Source organism: Myotis davidii, unplaced genomic scaffold (assembly GCF_000327345.1).
Source record: "Myotis davidii unplaced genomic scaffold, ASM32734v1 scaffold1949, whole genome shotgun sequence".
NCBI classification, from domain to species: Eukaryota; Metazoa; Chordata; class Mammalia; order Chiroptera; family Vespertilionidae; genus Myotis; species Myotis davidii.
This window is the reverse complement of record NW_006300366.1, coordinates 814,893-836,807: the sequence shown is the minus strand read 5'-3', so window position 1 is coordinate 836,807 and position 21,915 is coordinate 814,893. Positions and strand designations below refer to the sequence as shown.

General features: G+C 47.5%; 1 protein-coding gene across 2 annotated transcripts in view; it reads left to right on the top strand.

Moving 5' to 3' along the window:
* SLC7A8 (solute carrier family 7 (amino acid transporter light chain, L system), member 8) overlaps positions 1 to 20,896 on the top strand; it is a 50,153-nt gene extending 29,257 nt beyond the window's left edge. Inside the window, exons 5-12 of one of the 2 annotated variants that reach the window (XM_006776790.2) lie at positions 6,833 to 6,958; positions 8,454 to 8,607; positions 9,226 to 9,349; positions 10,785 to 10,888; positions 14,556 to 14,652; positions 16,364 to 16,513; positions 18,332 to 18,509; positions 18,990 to 20,896. In XM_006776790.2, the coding sequence (XP_006776853.1) occupies positions 6,833 to 6,958; positions 8,454 to 8,607; positions 9,226 to 9,349; positions 10,785 to 10,888; positions 14,556 to 14,652; positions 16,364 to 16,513; positions 18,332 to 18,509; positions 18,990 to 19,144 (1,088 nt within the window). In that variant the 3' untranslated portion in view covers positions 19,145 to 20,896. Of the gene's footprint in view, positions 1 to 6,832; positions 6,959 to 8,453; positions 8,608 to 9,225; positions 9,350 to 10,784; positions 10,889 to 14,555; positions 14,653 to 16,363; positions 16,514 to 18,331; positions 18,510 to 18,989 lie in introns of those variants that run through there. The other variant, XM_015572480.1, reaches the window with a different exon arrangement.
* Positions 20,897 to 21,915: the final 1,019 nt, after the last annotated feature.

Here is a 21,915-nt window from a genome sequence, read left to right as displayed (position 1 = left end):
CTCTCTCTCTCTCTCTCCCTCTCTCTCTCTCTCTCTCTCTCTTTCTCTCCCTCCCTCCCTTTGTGTCCCTCTCCCCCTCTCTCTTTCCCCCTCCCTCCTTCCTCCCTTCTATTGTTTATCATGCTCACTCTTCTCTCTTCTTCACCATCTGTCTTCACCCTTCCTACTGCCTGTTTTTTCTGAAAAGACAAGGAGAGGCCTGGTTTTGGAAATTCTAAAGGAAAACAAGGCTTTCCAAGTTCCCTCCAGACCAGTCCTGAGAAAGGGACAAGCCAGCAAGACCAAGAAATCCAAATGGAGTTCCCTGAGTTCCAGGGAACGTGTGACGATGACATTGACAAGGGCCCAGGGGAGAGGACACAAGGCAGAGAAACAAGTCTGCCTGTGAACAGTTACGTTCTAAATCCCTGAGGATAATGGACATGACTCTCTTGGTTTCTGAGGAGCAGTCATCTTAATCTTCACCTTTTTGCCACATCTTATGTCCAGCTGCCCAGAAAGCAACCTGGTCAGTGTCTTCAGGTAACAGACTCAGAGCCCAGTGGTACTGTCAGCAATGCCCATGGTACCACTGACAAGAGCCGGGTGTGGAAGAGCTGGGATGCTCATGTGGTATGAAAATTTGCCAACTAGATCAGCACATGGCTGATCTCCCTTTCTCTGCCCACTTACAGAGATCAACACCACTTCCCTCCACTTGGTGTCTTGCAAGGCAAGACAGGGACTCCTTTGGGGTCCTGGTATATGCCGCCTGGTTGCTCTTTAAAAGCTTTTCTCTTTAAGGGTATGTAGTCATCCTGCTTCCCGGTCTATCTGTATGGTGTTTGGCCCTGTATTAGTTTCCTGTTGCTGCTGGAACAACTTACCACAAACTTAGTGGCTTAAAACTACACAGATTTATTCTTTTTTAAAAATATATATTTTATTGATTTTTTTACAGAGAGGAAGGGAGAGAGATAGAGAGTTAGAAACATCGATGAGAAAGAAACATCAATCAGCTGCCTCCTACACACCCCCCACTGGGGATGTGCCTGCAACCAAGGTACATGCCCCTGACCAGAATTGAACCCGGGATCCCACAGTCCGCAGGCCAACACTCTATCCACTGAGCCAAACCAGTCAGGGCCCACAGATTTATTCTTATAGTTTTGGATGCCAGAAGTCCCAAATTCAAGGTCAGGAAAGCTGTGTTCCTTCTGGAGGCTCTGCAGAGAATTGTTTCCTTGACTTTTCCAGCTTCTAGAGGCCCCCTACATTCTTTGGCTCATGGCCCCTTCTTCCATCTTCAAAGTCAGCAGGATGGCATCTTCAAAGCTTTCTTTCTCCTCCTTTGATCTCTGTTTTGGTCATCATATCTCCTTTTCTAACTCTGACCCTCCTGCCTCCTTCTTAAAGGATTCATAATTACATTGGGGGAAATAATTACATTGGACCCAGTCAGATAATCCAAAATAGTCTCCCCATCTGAAGATCCTTAACTTAGTCACATTTGCAGAATTTCTTACATTATGTAAGGTAACCTATTCACAAGATTAAGATATTGACATTTCTGGGATGCGATTCTTCTGCCTGTCCCCGTGAGTTCTGATGCTATTGTCAGAGGGAAGAAGTAAATTAGAGGCTTCTGTGACTCCCCAGGGAGCAGAGTCTGAGGCTCAGAGCTGAGATGGGGCCAGAGACGCCTTCTCTGCAGGAAACTTGGAGCCCACCTCTCCTACTTGGCAGTTGAGAGGCCCTGGGCTCTGGGCAGGGCATGAGATTATTGGGGTTACTCTTGCCTGACTCATTTTTTTTTATCCCTCCTGTCACCTTGACGTTAGGCTTTTCAAACTGGGCTGATTAAAACCAACCCTGACTTAAGCATCTTCTTGATAGTCTTTTCACCTTTATTTTTTTAAGCCAGGAAACAAAGAAGAAAAAGCCCGAGAAATACAGACAAGCCTGGGCCTCCATGGGGACCTTTAGAGAAGCAGCACTTGCCCTAACAGGCAGATTACAATGAACAAGAACCAGAGTTTTATGCCTTTTTATTATCTTGTCCAGCTGGGCCAAAATTATAAAATTCTCCCTGTTGCTCAGGTCTCCCCCTCATATAGGAAGCAGCTCTGGTTCCCCCGGGCTGAGTTAGGGACTCCTCATGGACACCCGCTGGCTTTCATGAGAGCTCTACCATTACCACATTGTTTTGTGATTGTCTTTTAGCTCACCCATCTCCCCTCTTATGATGTCAACTTCCTAAGGTCAGGGACTTGAATCTTATTTATAACTCCCCCACTTACTAGAGTGCCTAGCATGTGTAGGCCCTTTATAGATGACAGCTGCATGGATGGATGGATGCATGGCTGGCTGACCGGATGGATGGATGGATGGATGGATGGATGGATGGATGGGTGGATGGATGGATAGGTGGATGGATGGATGGATGGCTGACCGGCTGGATAGATGGAACGATGGATGGATGGATTGGATGGATGGATGGATGGATGGATGTATGGATGGATGGATGGGTGGATGGATGGATGGATGGATGGATGAAAACCCTCATACTGCAAGCTGCAGTGGCCACTGGTCCCCATCTACATGTGGCTTCCCTGAGATCACTGTATATCTCAAGCATACAGAATTCAGGATCTGGCCGAGAAGAGAGAGAAAACATAGCCGTCAGCAACAGAAAAGGATGCTGGATAGCAGACCGGCAGAGTCAGGAAGCCTGAGCAGGGCAGAGATTTGGCAAGCACCTGGCAAGTGTTGCCTTCACTCGCTGACCTTTCCTCTCTGGATGGAGGCTCAGGTTTCAACTGCTGTGAGGGAAGCTGTCCTTTGGTACCAGGAGACTGAAAGTACCCTCTTTTCCTTTGGTCACATGCTATGGTGGCCTAACTTCGGGTGAAAGGTCACCCAAGGCCTGCAGCCATTGTTCCAAGGAGATTAGTGTCATAGGCAGCCTGTCTCCCCACCTCATTCTCAGGAATTTTCTTTTTATTTCTGAAAGATCCCTGTAAAGGGGAAAAGTTAAGTATTAGCCAAGGACTGGGTTCTTGTGAAGTTGTGGCGATAAGCAGGACAGAAGACACATACCTCAAGTTTGTTTGACAAGTGTCCCTTCTTTGAAACATCTCTGATGGCTACTGTGGGGATGACCTTTTGAAGGAGTCTTCCTGGCTGCCTTAACAAGGAGATGATTTTGTGTTTTCTGTCCCAGCACATGGAAAAACGGCCACATTCCCCTCCTGCTTAGTTGTCCTGCTCTGTCCTTATTTCCCTCCATGAACTTTCTTGGCACATCCTTGCCTCCCGCTCCTCCCATTGGTGGAGAATAATTTTCTTCTCTGCCCCTTGTTCTATAACCCTTACCTATGCCTGAGCCACATGCATAGCTTTTATGTTCTAAACTTCCTTTCTTTCATAAATCAATCTCCTTTATTTTATTTTTTAAAAATATTTTTTATTGATTTTTTACAGAGAGGAAGTGAAAGGGATAGAGAGTTAGAAACATTGATGAGAGAGAAACATCGATCAGCTGCATCCTGCACACCCCCTACTGGGGATGTGCCCGCAACCAAGGTACATGTCCTTGACCGGAATTGAACCCGGGACCCTTCAGTCCGCAGGCTGACACTCTCTTCACTGAGCCAAACCGGTTAGGGCTATTTTTTAGTCATTATTACTTATATCTGCTGAACTCCTGGGACCCAGGAGCCCAGGCTCAACCCTAGCATGCCTCAGAGGCCTAGGAAGAAACCCAGTTGCTTAGAGTGATTTGGGTTGGATTGTCATGAGGCATGTGATCCTTAAATCCTTATTGAATTGAGTAAGATAAACCAAATGTGTATTTATCAAGGACATCCCAGTCCATCTGGAACATTCGAGTATTTACTAAATGCTCTCCCTGTTCAGGCGCTTAAAATCCTTCCTCCCGCAACATGTGTTGGTTCTCTTGGTATGACATTATCTTGGATAACAGCCCCACGACGAGTTCAGAGCTTCTACTCTTGAAGTCAAGTTTCCTCTTGCTCTTTGGCTCTGTGAAACCAACTGAGGATTGTGTCTCCTTTTGATGAGTTTCCTGGAGAGCAGGGGGATTAGTGTGCATTGTGAAATGTGTAGACTGTTGAGATTGGAGGGCTAATGAACTAAGACATTTTCTTTATTCAAGTATCAAATATTTGCTGAGCACCTAGCAGCTGCAGGCATCAGTAATATGCTCTGGGATTAAAAACATGAAAAAGTCACAGTCCCCGCCCTCCTAGTCTACAAGGAGACAGAGAAATAGAAACATCATTATAATATAAAGAAATAAGTGCCAAAATTAGATATAAACAGAGTGGTCTGGGAAGACAGCGGAGGGACAAACTTTGGTCCTTGTCTATAAAATGCAGCTGATAAATCTTACCTAACAGGCACATTGTCAGGAATAAGTAAAGTAATAACAACTCATGGAACAGGTGACATTTGAGCTGGTCTTGAAAGATGAGGAGTTTGCCAGGTAGAGATGGCACAGGGAAGAAGGTTATAAAAGAATAATGTCAGGTCCTTACTCTGCCAAAATGTTCTCAGAATCAAGGTTGGAAAATATTTGGAAAGTAAATGCACACTTTCAGGATAAGCTATTGATAGAACTTGATCAGCTGTATACTAGTATGTGAAATCAGGCCTGGTTAGTGGCTTGAGGGAAGAGAAAGAGTCTTGTGCTTTTACACATATGAATTGTACCCTTGGAGAACTAAGGGGCATCCTGGTCACTGTTTCAGAGGGAGAGAAAGAGGATTTTAACTTTCCCCCCTTTATTCTCAAACACTTCATAACCACCAGGAAGTTGACTGAGACTCCTGTTCCTGTATCACAGAGCTCCCATGGCTTGCTTAGGGACTGTGATGGTAAAGCAGTGGGCCCCTCCATTGTAGCACTCAGCCTGAGCTCTCCTGCAGCCCTGGAGGTTACACATTCTTGGGATCTCTGTGAGAGCCTATGACTCCTAGGAAAAGAGGCAGATTAAAAGTCCCCCAATCCCCTCCAAGAAAATATAGGGATAGTGGGAAGAAACACAGGAAAACATGTTCAACATCATTAGTTACTAGGGAAAGGCAAATCAAAACTATAACAAATAAGTGCCCATCAGCAGATAAGTGGATTAAAAAACTGTGGTACATCTACACAATGGAATAGTACGCCACTATAAAAAAGAAGGAACTTTTACCTTTTGCAACAACATGGATGGAGAGCATTATGCTAAGCAAAATAAGCCAGTTGGAGAAAGATAAATATCATATGATCTCACTCATATGTGAGATATAATGATCAACATAAACTGATAAACAAAAATAGATCCAGAGACAAATGGCAGGGGAGGTGGGGGCGGCGGGGTTTAGAGAGCAACCAAAGGACTTGTGTGGGTGGCTGGGGGGGAGTCAAGGGGGGCGGGAGGAGACATATGTAAAACTTTAGACAATAAAAAAAACTATAACAAAATGCCACTTAACACCTATTAGAATAGCCAGGCTTTTAAAGCCGACAGTAGTAAGTGCTGACAATGATGTACAGCAATAGGAACTTGCACACATTGCAAAATGATGCAGCCACTTTAGAAAAAACAGTTTGGCAGTTTCTTACAAAGTTTGATATACATTTACCATATAGCTCAGAATCCCACTACTGTGTATTTACTTGAGAGAAATGAAAAACCCATTCAAAGACCTCTACGATCTACTTAAAGATTTCTGTGCAAGCGTTCATAGCAGCTTAGTTAATAATAACCAAAAGTGGGAGCAACCCTAATGTCCAGCAGCTGCCAAATGGAAAATCAAACTGATTCATTTATACAACATAATACTACTTGACAATAGGAAGGAACAAACTAATATATATATATAGCAACATGAATGGATCTCAGAAGCATGATGATAAGGGAAAGGAGCCAGACACGAGACTACACATTGTATGATCCCATTTATGTGACATTCTGGAAAAAGCAAAACTATAAGGTCAGAAATCAAATTAGTGATTGCCAGTAGGGGAAGGGACTGACATCAAAGAAACACAACATACAAGAGTGTTGGAAATAGAAAGTGTGGTAGTGATTAAACAACTGAATACATTTGTCAACTCTCAACAAATTGCACACTTAAAAAACAAATTGTAGCCGAAACCGGTTTGGCTCAGTGGATAGAGCGTCGGCCTGCGGACTGAAAGGTCCCAGGTTCGATTCCGGTCAAGGGCATGTACCTGGGTTGCGGGCACATCCCCAGTGGGAGATGTGCAGGAGGCAGCTGATCAATGTTTCTCTCTCATCGATGTTTCTAACTCTCTATCTCTCTCCCTTCCTCTCTGTAAAAAATCAATAAAATATATTAAAAAAACAAAAAAAAACAAATTGTATTCTATATGTATAATGCCTTGATAAACCTAGGTAACAGACAGTTCCCCTAAATCTCTGTTGCCCCAAAACCAGGCTCAGAAAGATGAAATCAAGGATCCCACCAGCTGCTCAGAACACTCCTTGAATATACAATGGCTTGAAAACAAAACCTACAATGGTGCCCTGATCAGCTACTGATTTCCCCTCCAAAGCCAGGGTCCACACTTCCATGCCTACTTCTGGCTTCCAGCCCTGGGCAGGGCATATTCTGACCAAGCTCTAATTTGTGGCATGTAATCCCCATTCATAACCCACTAACCGAGCCAAAGTTTCTGGACACTGGGGCTGAGCTTGCAAATTTGGCTCATCTACTACCACTCCATCATTAAGAGCAAAGAGCATTTCTGCTTCTGTGCAGAGAGTGTCCTGCAGCTTCATTATGGCCCCTGATGGTATGTTTGGGGTCTTTCATTTCAGTGCTCCTCACATGGGTCAACTGCTCCAGTGTGCGGTGGGCCACCAGGGTTCAAGATATTTTCACAGCTGGGAAGCTCCTGGCCCTGGCCCTGATCATCGTCATGGGGGTTGTACAGATTGGCAAAGGTGAGTGTCATTGAAACCACGGGGCCCCGCCCCTTGAATGTACACCCACCCCACCCCTCATACTGCCTTTGGGTGAGTGCCCACCCTGAGATTTCCCAATTCTGGCCTTAAATGACTTCTCTTTCTCACTTGCTTGACAAAGGGGAAGAGAAACCAATTTCCACAGGAAGTAGAATGTGCCTTGCCTATTAGCAGATTCAGTCTTTCCATGCTGACCTCATGACTCTGAAGACCCCTGATCTCTGGACTCCTATTGCCCTGTCACCCCAACCCCAGGGAAGCTACCTGCATCTTATATCATACCTTGTCCGAATCTTAAAATGGGGGGACAGAGGAGGAGATTTTATATGTTTTTAAATTCCTCATAATCTCTACAAGAGAGAGCTCTACGTTCCTGGGCCCCTTGCCAACATTCCCCACTGGATTTGGCCCTTTTCAAGCCTCAGTCTGTATTTGGTTTCCATGGGATCCGAAGCACCACAAGGTCTGCCCAATGTCACTGCCTCCTGGAGAAAGTCAAATGACAAGCCCGAAGGCAGTGTGGGTGCCTGGATTTTCACTCCAGGAAACACAATTAAGGTTCTTTTATATAAAATGTCCACGGTTATTTTAATCAGTTGGATTAAGTTCTTTAGCAGGTTATATTGTTTTCAGGAATTTAGACTTAAGGAAATCACTGTGCTGTGTTTTCAAAATAGAGTCCCTCCTAATCTGGCCCCAGTGCTGCCTCCTGATCATTCTAATCCCCTTATTTACTGTCCCAGTGCCAGATCACAAATGAATAAGTAAAGTGTGAGCAGTTCCCCTGTGTCTCACTACAACCTCAGGCAGCCACCTGTCTGCAGGGGCCTCTGTGTGCAGGGCGCTGTGCTCCAGGATGGGAAGGAAACGCATAAACTCTTGGCTGAAGGGCCCTGTCCTCGGCAAATCGATGCCATGAAAAGGAGACCAGACACACCCCTTAGAGACCGTCGGAGCTTGTCATAGAAAGCAGGGCAGGTTTGAGCTGATATAGCATTATGGAAGCTTATGTTTTGAATGTTTGTTGTTCTTGACTCTTTATGAAAATGTACAAATTTAAATATCAGGGAAAGTGCTCAGGAGACTGCCAAGGGCTCTAATCCTGCCTCTCCAAATCCCAGCAGGCCCGCTCCGATTTACCCTGCTAGTCCCTCAAGTTACTCTGCCCTCCCGGTGACCTTCCCTTGACCTTTCCTTCCAAGTACCTTTGCTTTGTAAAAAAAAGAACATTCAGAGCTGTGCTTTGAATCTGAGCCCCCATTGAACTAATGGTTAACAGGTTTGGGAGGTCCTCAAGTCATATTTCCCTCCTCCTATATTGGTCCCACTTCTCTGATTCTTGAGGCTTTCTGGAGACAAGACAAAGAGCTGGATCATCACTGCAGGGAGTGGTGGAAACCAGACCAGGGAGGCCAGTGGCTGCCAGGCCTCTGACGGGTCTCGCTGAGCAGCCTCCTGCCCCTTGTGTCCACAGGAGAATACTTCTGGCTGGAGCCAAAGAATGCATTTGCGACTTTCCAAGAACCGAGCATCGGCCTCATTGCACTGGCTTTCCTTCAGGGCTCCTTTGCCTACGGAGGCTGGAACTTTCTCAATTACGTGACTGAGGAGCTTGTTGATCCCTACAAGTGAGTTGAAATAGCCCAGCTCTTCCTCTCTCCCTGGAAAGGCCGAGGCACCTGCTACTGGAAAGAGGGAACTAGGTGTCCACTGCCCAATTCTCCTCCTCCCATCCCCGATTCTGACTATGACCTGGTCTATCCTGAAGAAACAGTTATTTCCCAGGAACTTAGACCACTTGCCACTCAATCTGCCAGGAGAAGAAAAATGACCTGGTGACTCTACCAGAGTAGGTTAAAGGCTGAAAATGGTGCTGAGATAACACTACTGCCTTAGAGAATGAAATGTGCCCTCAGTGGTTTCCAGGCATCTTACTCACCTGTTTTGGGACAGGTGGGTCTTTATGTCTTGAGGCAAGGGAAGGGGTGCATTGTGGAGATTCTGGTCAATAAAAAAATCAATAGGCATGGAATGTATTTCCAGCCTAAGCTGTTTCATTTCCTTTAAATTATCATGCCCATATTGAGATAAATTCCTCCCCCCACCCCTTCAGGAGGAGGAAACATCACAGAAGGCTGCAAGGTCAGCTTCATTCAGCAAAACAGAAGGCACTCCCTGGACCTCATGATGAGGCAGATGGTCCCAGGTGCCAGCCCTTCCCCCTCTCACCTCCTCTCCCTCTACAGGAACCTTCCCAGAGCCATCTTCATCTCCATCCCACTGGTCACATTTGTGTATGTCTTTGCCAATGTCGCTTATGTCACTGCAATGTCCCCCCAGGAGCTGCTGGCGTCAAACGCAGTCGCTGTGGTAAGAAATCAAATTCACAGTCCCTCAAACCAGAAAGGTTGACATAGATTTGCCTGCTGAGCTACCCCCACTTTCCCCTGGTCCATGGATTTGTGGAATGGGAAGTCATCCCAAGTCCTTAGGGCAGAAACCACACCTTCAAGTGCCCAGAAGCAAGCTGATGGCCACGCTGAACCTAGAAGAGCCACAGTGGCAGAGCTGAGTAGTTACCACAGAGACTGTATGGCCTACAGAGCCGAATTATTTATTATCTGATCCTTTACAGAAAAAGTTAGCTGACTTCTGATCTAGGGCACTTTAAACTCTAAATGTGATGATTGTATAAAGGAGACAGGCTTCTCCCCAGAAAGATGCAGTCTTGCACAAGACATGCCATTTCTCTCTGCCTCCATTTGTACCTCAGGAAAGCATGCAATCTGACTCCTTCACTCATCAGAGAAAAGTGTATGCCAGTGAACAATTAGGAAGTAGGATGGATTGTGCTCTTGGGGAAAGAGATCATGCAGGTCCAAAGCTTTGAGGTCCTTGATATCCAGGAAAGACCTAGGAGACATGCTGCTCCCTCACCTGGCTTCCCCTGGGCCATGACCTCTCCCTGCCAAACAACGTCACCATTTGTCTCATTGAAGACTAAAGGAAGAGGCCCCCCAGTGACCCATGGCAGCGTGTTCCAGACTAGCCTTCCCCAGCAGAATAGCTGTTTTAAACAACCACTCCCCATAATATGCTATAGAGCAAGTGTTACTTGGCTCAGAGACTACAGAAACACTGGTCCCCTGATATTTTATATTCCTTCCATACATGAAGACTAGTCTATAATTTTACCACCTTTTCTTTCTCAGCCTACCTAATAGCCTCTTCTTATCATTCCCCCCAATATAATTTGTTCTATGAATTTAGAAATTCTTACCCTATGAATTAGATGGGAAAACTGAGGCTCAAAAATTAAGAACCTTTCTCAAGGTCTTATAGCTCCTAAATCTTGGGCTGAGATTGGAGCCCTAACCAGCCTGCCTCACCAATGTACAATGTGGTGAGGCCTGGATTCACATGGCTGGTGTCCAGTCCTGAGTGTATAATCTTAGGCATTCTACTGAATTGCTTTGTGCTTCAATTTCTTCATCCATAAACCAAGGATAACGAGTGTTAGTTCATTATTAGCAGCGTTAGTATTGCTATTATTACCAAACACTGCTTCCTTCAGTTAGCTAGCCCAAACCAGTTATTGATTCCCTGCTGTGCAGTGGTCTCTGTGGGAAGTGGTGGTGTAGGATGGGTGACAGGGTATGAACACCATCTCTCCTCTCAGGGGCTTAGTTAGAGACTCAGTAAGGGTGGACCTGTGGGGGGGGGGGGGGGGAGCATTCCTAGCAGTGACGCACAGGTGCAGAGATATAACCTCTCCTTTTCTGCTCATCCCTGTTTTCTCTCATAGACGTTTGGAGAGAAGCTCCTGGGGGTCATGTCCTGGATCATGCCCATTTCTGTTGCCCTGTCCACATTTGGAGGAGTCAATGGGTCTCTCTTCACCTCCTCCCGGTGAGTGCTGTCCAGGTCCATTCAGGGCCAGGGGCCACACTGCTGTGCATATTGCTCTGTGTATATGTAGGGGGCTTGTCTCCGTCAGCAGGGTCTATGTGGACACCTGGGCAGTGACCTTGCAGAGGGTGATTGCTCACATGAAGGCATGTGTGTATCAGTGTAGACGTGGAAAGGTGTATGCTGCTTATGTGGTTACCTATGATGTATGTGCCTTCACATGTAGTGGTAAAAAGCCCCATTCCACCTCATTTCAGTAGGAGCAGGAGGCTGAGGAGGCCCAGGCTGCCTGACACAGTTCCAGGTCAGGGACTGCAATTGGTAGCAGGACTGTCTCCAGGGCCCCTTTTCTACCCTTCTGGAAACAGTCTGTGCTGGCTAGAAAGGAACCCCACTCTGAAAGGGATCAGGAGGGACCTGCGCCTGGGCCCTCTGGGCTGGCCTCCCAGGAAAGTTCTGGGACCAGTCTACAGATGGGATAGGATCATCTTTGAATGCCCTGTGGGCACAGGCTCCTCTCTGCTCCACAGACAGGCAGCTGTGGGAGGTCTTCGAGTGGCCACCCCTGAGACCCAAGTGGACTCACTCATGTGAAACGAGAGGGCTGGGAAAGATTGAAAAGAAAGCATTTGTCTAACGCTATGTCCCTCATCCCTCTTAGGGAAGCCAGAAACTCAAGTGGGCCCAGGAGTCCCCATCTCCCGCCTCCATATATCTGCTGAGAACAGCAGATGCTGGATAAATTCCATTAATGTAGTTCAAGGGGTCTTCCCAGGGTTCTTAGAAAGCCCCTCTGCACCCGGGGCACAGTCCTACTCAAAAGATACAGCCAAAGGAGTAAGTCCCTGAGTTCAGCTACTTCTAAAGCCACCCATCACGTCAGAGAGGAGTTCCCATGGAATGACAAAGGAGTGCCATGTTTTCAGGATCCAGGCAGGAAAAAGGGAGTGTGGGTATCCCTGTTCCCCAGGACCCTATGACACACCCAAAGCAACCTCATGTTACACAGGAGCAGTGGCCACCTGGAGGCCCCAGCCAAGGGCGAGCGGTGGAAGAGCAATGACCCATGAGGCTCTCTGGGATCTATTGGAGGAGAGGGACTGGCTACAGTCACTTTAGAGTGGGGTTTGTCCCGCAGGCAGGCCAAGCAGTGGTCTGCGTGCATGCGGTACAGCTGTGTGTGCATGCAGGAGATGTGGCCTGGTGTGACAGCCTCTGATTCAGAGGCACGGCTCACCCACCAGGCCTCCTCTGCTCATCTTCCAGTCCCTTCTTTCCTTTTTACTCTTTCTCTCCTTCTCTTTCTCTTACTCTTTCGTGCTTTGGAGTATGGAGAAGATGATCCTTCCTGAGGAGTAGGAGTGTGTGTGGGTGTGTGTCATGCTTACTGTCGTTGTCTTCTCCGTTGTCAGCTAGCTGGGCAAGGATTGCTACTTGTGAACTTGACACCACCACTTGCAAATGCTATTGGATCTGGACAACCCCACTTGGTCCTGGCTGCCTATGGAGGAGGGATCTGAATGGGGGACCCTGGCTATGTGCATGATGAGGCCCGCAGAGCACCTGGGGCTCAGTTGGGTGCATGAGGCTGCACTGTAGAGGGCCAGTGCCATGTGGTTGCATGAAACTAGTGGCACTGGCCTAGGCATTTGATGATGGCAACTGATGGCACTCAAAGGAAATATATTCCCTATAGTATGTCTCCAAACCATGACATTATGAAAAGGTCCTAATGCCATTTGCAGAGAATGACCAAACAAAATCAGTTCTCAGCAGTCTTTGATTCTAAATATCCAAAATTCTACTTTAAAATAAATAAGCTATTTAGTGACTGTCAAGTACTCACTTAGCACTCATCAGATGTGAACACAGATTCAACCCTAAAATAAACCGAAAGAATAAGAAAATTTTCACTCAGAGAAGAAAATTTGGGTATTTGGGACCATAATCAGCTCCCACATGTCTGATGAGCTACTGCTTTTAGCTTCACTCTCCCCATGCACAAAGTACAAAGTAAATGACAGTTCTCTTTAGAACACCCAGTGTGCTGGCTCTATGCATTTCTGTCTCCATCACATCCTCCTCCTCTTAGCCCTTAAGCACTTCTTCTCCTACAAAATCTTAGAAAAAAAGGAAAAGTGGCCCTAGCCAGTTTGGCTCAGTGGACAGAGTGTCAGCCTGCAGACTAAAGGGTCCTGGGTTGGATTCCGGTCAAGGGCACATGCCCGGGTTGCAGGCTCAATCCCCAGTGTAGGGTATGCAGGAGGCAGCCAATCAATGATTCTCTCTCATCACTGATGTTTCTATCTCTCTCTCCTTCTCCCTTCCTCTCTGAAATCAATTTTTTTTAAAAAGTGGTATAATTCACACTAATATATAAATGACTCCTAATAATTCCTTATAGTATTCTCTTTTATTTCTGGAGAGGAAAGGGGAAGAAGGCCTGCTTTTTATGTTAAAATTCCTCTTTTTATAAATAACTCTAATACATCAATATCTTGGTCTTAATATTATACTATAGTTTTGCAATATGTTATTAATGGGAGAAAGTGGGTAAAGGATATGTAAGATTGCTCTATATTATTTCCTACAATTGCATGAGAATCTATAATTATCTTAAAATAAAAAGTTTTATTTTTTAAAGTTAAAATATATTTATTCTGATTGCAAAATTTTTTTCTATTTTAGAATTTTAAAATTGCTTCTATAACATCTAAGGAAGAAAATTTAAATAACTCCTAATCCCACCACCTAGAAATAATTAGTTGGCATAATAATGTATCTTTGTACATGCCCCATAAATAATTTTTCGATTAGTTGGAATCATAAAGTTTGGAATCATCTGCTTTTTTCATTTACCATTATAGTGTGAGCATGTTTCATGTAACCAGTTTTTGTTTGCTTATTTGTTTGTTTTGGTTAATCCTCACCTGAGGATATTTTTCCACTGATTTTTAGAGAGAGTGTAAGAGAGAAGGAAAGACAGAGAGAAACATCTATGTGAGAGAAACACATCAATTGGTTGTCTCCTGGACGAACCCCTACCAGGGCCAGGGCAGGGGAGGAGCCTGCAACCAAGGTACATGCCCTTGACCAGAATCGAACCTGGGACCCATTGGTCTGCAGGCGGACGCTCTATCTGCTCAACCATAAAATACTTCATAACTGTAATGTTGCTACTGTTATGAATTGTAATGTAAATATCTGATATGCAGGATGGTCTTATGCGACCCCTGTGAAAGGGTCATTCGACCACAAAAGGGGTCGCGACCCACAGGTTGAGAACCACTGGATTAAGGCCTTCGGCAAAGGAGAGAAGCACTCCCACAACAGCACTCTAGCATTAAGAGAGACCCACAGAGTGACAGCACAATCATCAGTAACCCCAAGCCACTCAGGCCACACTCAGGGTCTCCACACACCCAGGATCCATCCACTTATCCACGGCTGCTTCCGGTTTGCCTGCATCTGCATTTGGGATTGTGGGTCCTGTGACTAGTGGGCTGAGAGATGTGCATGGGAAGGCAGTTATCTGTTTGGAGGGGTGACGCTCCTGCGTGGGCAGAGGCGGGGGTGGGGGCATGGATGAGGGAGCCTGGTCTGGGGAGGGAGCTTCCTTTTGTCGTCTGAGGGCCATCCCAGGCTGATCTGCTTTTCTCTCTGCCAGGCTATTCTTTGCTGGAGCCAGGGAGGGCCACCTTCCCAGCGTGCTGGCCATGATCCATGTGAAGCGCTGCACCCCCATCCCAGCCTTGCTCTTTACAGTAAGGGCCCCTCCTTCGGCCAGTCCCACACACACCCTTCCCCTGGAGCTTGCTCTGAGCTGGGAGTTCACACGCCCATACACACCCCTATAACCCTTCCTCTGTTCCTGGGTTTCCCTGGTCCTAGATAGTCTGGCAATGGTATGCATAGGCTCTACTAATATCAAGAGACATAGCAAGGAAAGAACCTGAGTTGTAAAAGACTTTAAGGCTCTCAGGCCAGGTCATTTCCATTCTCCCATCTTTTGGGGTAAGAATGAAGTGATTTCCTCAAGATTTTATAACCTCCCAAAGAAACGTCTTTTTTGGTTTTTTTTTTCTTCTTCTTCTTTTTTTTTTTTTTAGAAACGTCTTTTTTGGCTCTCCTCTGCACCTGTTGCCCACAGGGTTGCCACTTTGTGTCTCTGCTCCCAGCCCTCCCCATTGATCTTCTTGCCCTAAGAGGCTCTGCTAGTCTCTTGGAAAATATCACTGAAACAAATTCAGTGTTAAGAGTACACCAATAAGGAAAATAAAGAAGACAGGTACACTGAAAATGGAGAAAAGGAAACTTGGGATGGGTGGGGGTGGGGATGGGGGGGAAATGGGAGTAAAATGACCCCAGAGTAGAATCCTTTAGAGAGAGCAAAAAAAGAAGGAACAAAGATTTATCCCCATGAGCCTTATAAGTTCTTGTTTTTCCTTCTGGACCCTGAATACAATACTGGAAATTACTGTGGTCCACCAGAGAAGCTGTAAGACTAGGATAGTAGAGCTTTTGGGAGTCAAGGGCATTCGTTGTATAACATTGAGGGAATTTCGGAATGTTGGGCACAGAAAGGAGGTCATCATGATCGGTTAGTTGTGAAAGGTGGCTGGAGAAAACTCAGTATTCCCAGCGGGCCACAGACTTTTTTCAGTTTGAGCCACTGGTGCAGCACATAACTACAAGGCAAGTACAGTAAGAATCAGGCTTATTTATTCATTAAAATCTTCTCAATTATTTTCGCCTCAGATCTTACAGGAAAACTGAACCTTCTATTGACCTTAACATATTAAGGGGCAGTTGAAGAACATTGTTCCGAGAGCCACTGAGATGATTTTGAAGTTGAAAAGTAGATTCTATCAAGAAAACTCCACAGGGATGTTATGAGGGTTAAACAAGTTACTATTTGTAGAATGTGAAGAATGGAGCCTGGCACCTAATAAGTGCTATAACTGTTTATCATGTTTAAAAAAGAAAGAAAAGGAAGGAAAAAATAAATTTGATGACTCAAACAGGAGAGGAGGATGATAAAGGCAAGATAAAGCCTTAATTTTCAGTCAACAATCTTCCCTAAAATGATAAAATGAAATTAATTAGAGCTATACCCAAGGAAGAAATATAAATCAGACTAGGGTGGACATGGAACCGGGTGCCATCCGTGTGGCCAATCCAGTTATTTTTGGCCAAATTCTATTCTGGCTGGTTAATGCCCATGCCACACCAATGATTAAATATTTTGAATATCCCCCTCCCCCCCCCCACCCTCGCAGTCAAAAAGAACTTCCTGGCAATGAAGGTGTTAGCAATCACCTGGGTTTCTAGGGGAGGTTATACTCTTCCTGTTTTGGGACCTCCTTTATGAAATGGCACCATCTGCCTGAAGCAAGGGCACAGTCCTGACCTACGAACAGCTCCAGTCTCCAAATACCCTTTCTCTCACTGACATGCTTCTCCCACTCCCCACAGTGCATCTCCACCCTGCTGATGCTGGTCACCGGCGACATATACACACTCATCAACTATGTGGGTTTCATCAACTATCTCTTCTACGGGGTCACAGTTGCTGGACAGATAGTTCTTCGCTGGAAGAAGCCTGACATCCCCCGCCCCATCAAGGTGGGAAAACCTCCTGGTGAAGGTCCCCCCGCCCCGCCCCTTCTGGTTTAGCTGCAGCACAGATTTGTCAATCACCCTGTTCTCAGCTGCTGATCATAGATCATCTCTATGATGGTAACAGACCCTTTGGGAAGCAGAGCTATGTGTGAATGGGACAGCCTTTATTTTCCTTTCTCTGCTGGGGATAGGACCAGAGCAAACTGTAGCTGAAAAGATGAGTTAGCTTAAATTCTATTTCATCGCATCATTCCTTTGTTTCCTATGGCTGACTTAGACTCCACCTGATTGTTCAAGGCTCCTTTATCTCTCCAACATTTCCCTGGACCCCCTAGTCTGGCTAGTCTCCTCCATGTCCCTCCAGATGGCTAGATCCACTTGTGCAATGTTTCTATCCCAGAACAAGTTTCCTCCTCCCACCTGCCTACCCAAATTCTAACCATTTTCCACATAAGCTTCAAGCACCTCCTCTTCTTTGAAGCTTCCCAGTTCGCTCCAGCCAGCCATGAGTGAGCCTTCCTTTTTAAACTACTGTGGCTCTGCACATAGTAGGGTACCCACTGAGCCTATTCATACAAGAAATAACTTTGTGATGGAAATGACAAGATTGCTCAGAATGAAATATGCAATCGTGCTGTGGTATTCCTGCAAATTGGAAGAATAGAGTATAATCCTGAATTATTTGAACAATTCTATTTTGGAAACAGAGGGAGATTAGGTGCTTCTAGAAGATTCTTCCAGTTGAGAATCAAGGGCTCTCCAAATCTCTGTTTTCCACTACCACTTTCTACCACTCTTAGGAAGCCTGCTAGAGGAAGAGGAGGCAGAAGAAGCCCATCTCCCCACCACATGCACTATCCCCGGGAGGAGAGGACATGGAGGAGGAAGGCAGTTGAATCTAGAGCAGTGGTTCTCAACCTTGGCTGCACATTAGAATCACCTGGGGATCTTTTTAAAATCCTGATTTCTGGGCCTCATCCTCCGGAAATTCGGTTTCTTTGTTATGGGGTGGGGCCACAACATTAGTAACAAAGAAACAGAATTTCCGGAGGATGGGGCCCAGAAATCAGGATTTTAAAAAGATTCCCAGGTGATTCTAATGTGCAGCCAAGGTTGAGAACCGCTGATCTAGAGGCTTGATGAGGACTCCACTGGGAACTCCCACCTGTGGTTAACAAGAAGGAATGAAGCCCAGAGAGCGGTGCTTCTTTCTGAATAAAGTCAAGGCCCCAGACTGCATTATACTATGCTAGGTTTCCTGATTTCTTGGGTCCTGGAAGATTTTTCATATTGCTTGAGAGAAACAAATTGGGACTGATCCTGGGGAGGGATGGTTATTTGCCATGTGCCCAGATGAAGGCCCTGCCTAGATGTGGGTGAGGGGCAAGGAGCCTGACTGACCCAGGTCATTTCCTCCTTGCCCCTCATTCATTTCCCTACCTCTCCTCCACCTTAGGGTCTCAGGAGGCATATACCATACCAATGTACCAGCAAGCTTCCCAGTCCCCTTGGGCTGCTCAGGCTGCCACAGGCACATGGCCTGGGTGACAAGGCCTTGATTGATCCTACCCAGGAGGGAGGAGATAGGCAGTAAGGATTGTTCCTTCCTTAGATTCCCCCTCCTCTTCTTGTCCCACGGCCCAAGTTCACCAACATCTGCTGACACAGCATTGCCCTATCAACCCTCAGGGTGTGGGAGCCTCAGAGCTGAGTGAAGCCCGGCCTTTGCACTTAGGTGCTCCCTGAGGGTGAAGAAGAGGGAGGTTGCCCTGATCCTGTGGCCATGGGATCCACACAGCTAACCACGCCTCTGCTCCACAGATCAGCCTGCTGTTCCCGATCATCTACTTGCTGTTCTGGGCCTTCCTGCTGGTCTTCAGCCTCTGGTCGGAGCCCGTAGTGTGTGGCATTGGCCTGGCCATCATGCTGACAGGAGTGCCTGTCTATTTCCTGGGTGTTTATTGGCAACACAAGCCCATCTGTGTCCATAACTGCATCAGTGAGTTGAAGGCTCTGGGTGGCAGGAGAGCCTCCTGGTCTGGGACAGAGTGGTCAGCAGTCTGGCAGGAAAACCCCACCAGAATCAGGAGGCCAAGGCTGGGCCACAGAACTCTGGGGAAGGAGTTGTGGGCAGGAAAGGGCAGGTGCCTTCCCAGGTACTTCTGAGGAAAGAACAACTGCCATTTCCACACAGACGTTAGGCCTGCACGGATAGGCAACTTGATTGCTATCAAGAGCTGCCCTGGGCTGGGTGGAGACCAGTGGAGACCCTGGAATTGGTAGTCAGTGGGCAAGGGGATGGTGGAAAACTGGGATCTTGCCCAGAGATAGAGGAGATGGGTGAGGGTCACCCCCTGGAGGGAGAATTCTCTGAAGGCAGGCGTGGCTCTGCTAAGGCAAAAGCCAGGACCGGAGAGCAGGGAAGAGCATGGTGGGACACTTGGCACTGACCTAGTTTTTGTGTCACCTCTTCCCACAGAGTTGATAACCCTGGTGAGCCAGAAGATGTGCGTGGTTGTGTACCCCAATGTCGGAGAGAGCTCGGAGACAGAGATGATAAATGAGAACACGGAGGAGCAGTGGCAGCCCATCAACCAACCCATTGCCTCCAAAGACAAGAACTCAGTGAAATAGCCCCAGTCTTGAGTACCCTCTCAGTTGCCTCTGCCCTCCTTCACCCCCTTTCTGCCCTCCTTCCTTGCTTGGGGCCCCCCAACACCTGCCCCCCTTTGCTTCTGTCAAGCAGGGGCAGGACCTGGGGGTGAGTGGTGAGAAACTATAAACAAAGACACTGACATTTGTACCCAAAGAACCAGCCCTTCACCCCCAGGACCTGTGCCCAAAACCAGGGCTGCCCATGTGCAGAGCTGTGAGAGGAGAGTGGAGCTGCAGGAGCGCCCTACGGGCCTTCCTCCCCGGCCCACACCTGGTTGCCTCCTCAGGAGCCTGAGTTCAGTTCTGCCTTCTCTTTCCATTCCTGAGCCAACGGCCTCAGCTCTGAGAAAAGTGGCAGCAACAAGCAACAGTGACTAGGTTGGGGAGGGACAGACTCGAGCAAATCTGTCACCATTAAAAGTCATCTGGAGAGACCTGTATTCCCTCCCTTCACTAGGGGCACAAGAAATCCTCTATCCTCTTCCCCACTCCTCCCCGCAAGCCTCTACCCACCCCAGTGTGGGCTCCCGGTACAGAGTAAGATTCCTTAGGACACTACCCCCACTCCTACAACCCCCTACTCAACCTTCCCCCACACCCCCTCTGAGCTAAGGACCAATGAGGCAGGGGAACTATCCCTCCCATGACCCCCAGCCGGGCCTGTAGAACAGATTGGGAAAGGCTCAGATTGCAGAAACCCAGCCCTGTCCCTGTCCCCTGCATCCTGCCCCCAACTGGGTGCCAAAGCTTCCTGAAGCCAGAAAGTTCTCTCCTAATGACAAAGTGGCTCAGCTCCTCCTCCCTCCCCACCCCCCTGAAGGAACAGTCACCTGTCACCCAGCAGCTATGCTCCCAGCACATACCACGCAGCCAGCACTGCCTGCGCCCCCATCGTGCCCTTTTCCTCCTCTCTGGACCTTGGCTCCTGAACCTAGGACTGGGTGTGAAGGTTCCCCAAGCCCTTCAGGCCTGAAACCTGAGCCAAATCTGCCTTAAGTCACCTCCCATCCAAGAACTGGACCTAAAAATACTCCCTTATTTCTAACCTTCAGGGCAGACCTGGTATGAAAAGTTCTCCCAGGAGAGAGGGTGCTTTCCCCGTCTCCCCAGAGGTGCCATCTGGGGCGAAAGTGTGTTCTGAAGGCCAGTTCCTCCCTCCTCCCCCAACTCAAACAACCCTTCCCTCTTTCGGGTCTCACCACTGTCCTGACTTTGGATGGCCTCCAGGGCAGGGTGAGAAGGCAGTGGCTGAAGGCGCCCTCTGTGGAGGTCCTCAGGAAAGCCTGTGTCCATGGTATGAGGACTGACAGAGGCGGCCTTTCCCTGTGCTCCAAAGGAAGGAGGTAGTGTTTGCCCTAGTCCTTGAGCCTTCCCACCACACCTGTTGTGCTAAGAACTAGGATCCTTTATCCCAAAGCAGGAGGTCCCCCAATTCCCTATCCCATCTGATTACACTGGAACACCCAGGGAGCCCCTCTGGCCCACTCCTGTGTCCTAGCTTCCTGCCCAGCCTGCCTGCCCCTGCCCTGGTGAGATGCCAGGTTTGGTCTGAGTTATGGTCCCTCTAACTGGACTCCAGGCAGACTGGGGCTGGCCCCTGGAGGGTCAGGGGACCATCCTCTTATTCCTTCTTCTCATTCCTCCAACCTCCTTCCCACCTTCAATTTATTGTTTTGTGTGTTTTTTTTAGTGGATGCCTTACTTTTTGGATAAATATTTTTGAAGCTGGCATATCTATTTCTTTTGGATTTTTTAATGTAAGGTTGTTTGGGGGAGCAGGGAGTTAGTTATATCTGGGTAATAATTTGTCTTTGAGTTGGTTTAGGTTTTAGAGGGTTGGTTGGTTGGTTGGTTTTGTGGAGGGCTTGGGATTTTTCCTTTTGATGTAATAAAATTTTTAATGGAAATGAGGCTGGTGGTGTTGATAATTCAATGACCTTCGGAGACAGAGTCTCCAGGCATTTCCTATCTTCTTCAGGAGGTTGCCAGTTTCCTTCCAAGGTGGCACTCCTGAAGGCCCTCGCTCTGTCCCAGGGACCCAATGTTAGTACTTTCAAATAGCCACCGCTCATTTTGAACCAAAAACCTTCTCTCGTTTCTTCTGTGAAGTCATGAAGTGTTACTAAGCTCCTGCTCTGCACACCGTGCTGAGAACCTGCAGACTAGCAGGCTGGGAAGAACCTCATCATTACCCAAGGTGGCAGTGTGGGCACCAAGCTGAGTGGAGGGAGGTGAAGGCAGAAGTGGTCCCCACAGCCTAGTCATCAAAGGCTTCTGGTGCCAGGACAGCCAGAGCCAAATGAAAAAGGGACAGCCTGACCCTGTGGGGAGACACAGAGGGCGCTTAGGAGAGCACCCAGCTGAGTCCAAGGGGCTTGATGGGAGAGGCTGGGAGATGAAGTGGGGTCTAGTTAGCTGTACAGAGCCCCTGAAGGAGATGTCTAGGTGAAAGACTAGGAGGGCTGAAACTAAGCCTGGTTAGACTAGAACAAAGGAAGAAGTGCTTACGGAAGGGACAAGGACCTCCTGATGCTTTGGTTCATCGCTAGAGGAAGTTGATGGGATTACCCTGTCCTTGTTTGGAGTCACTCCTTTGTGGGCAGCCCTCCCACGGCCTGTCCTGGGACGGCATTATTCCAGAGCCAGCACTGCTGACAGACATGGGCAGGAGGGGAAGTGGGGGTGGGAGGGTGCTAAGACATCACCTTCCACCACCTTGGCCACTGTTGAGGACACAGGCAGGCAAGATG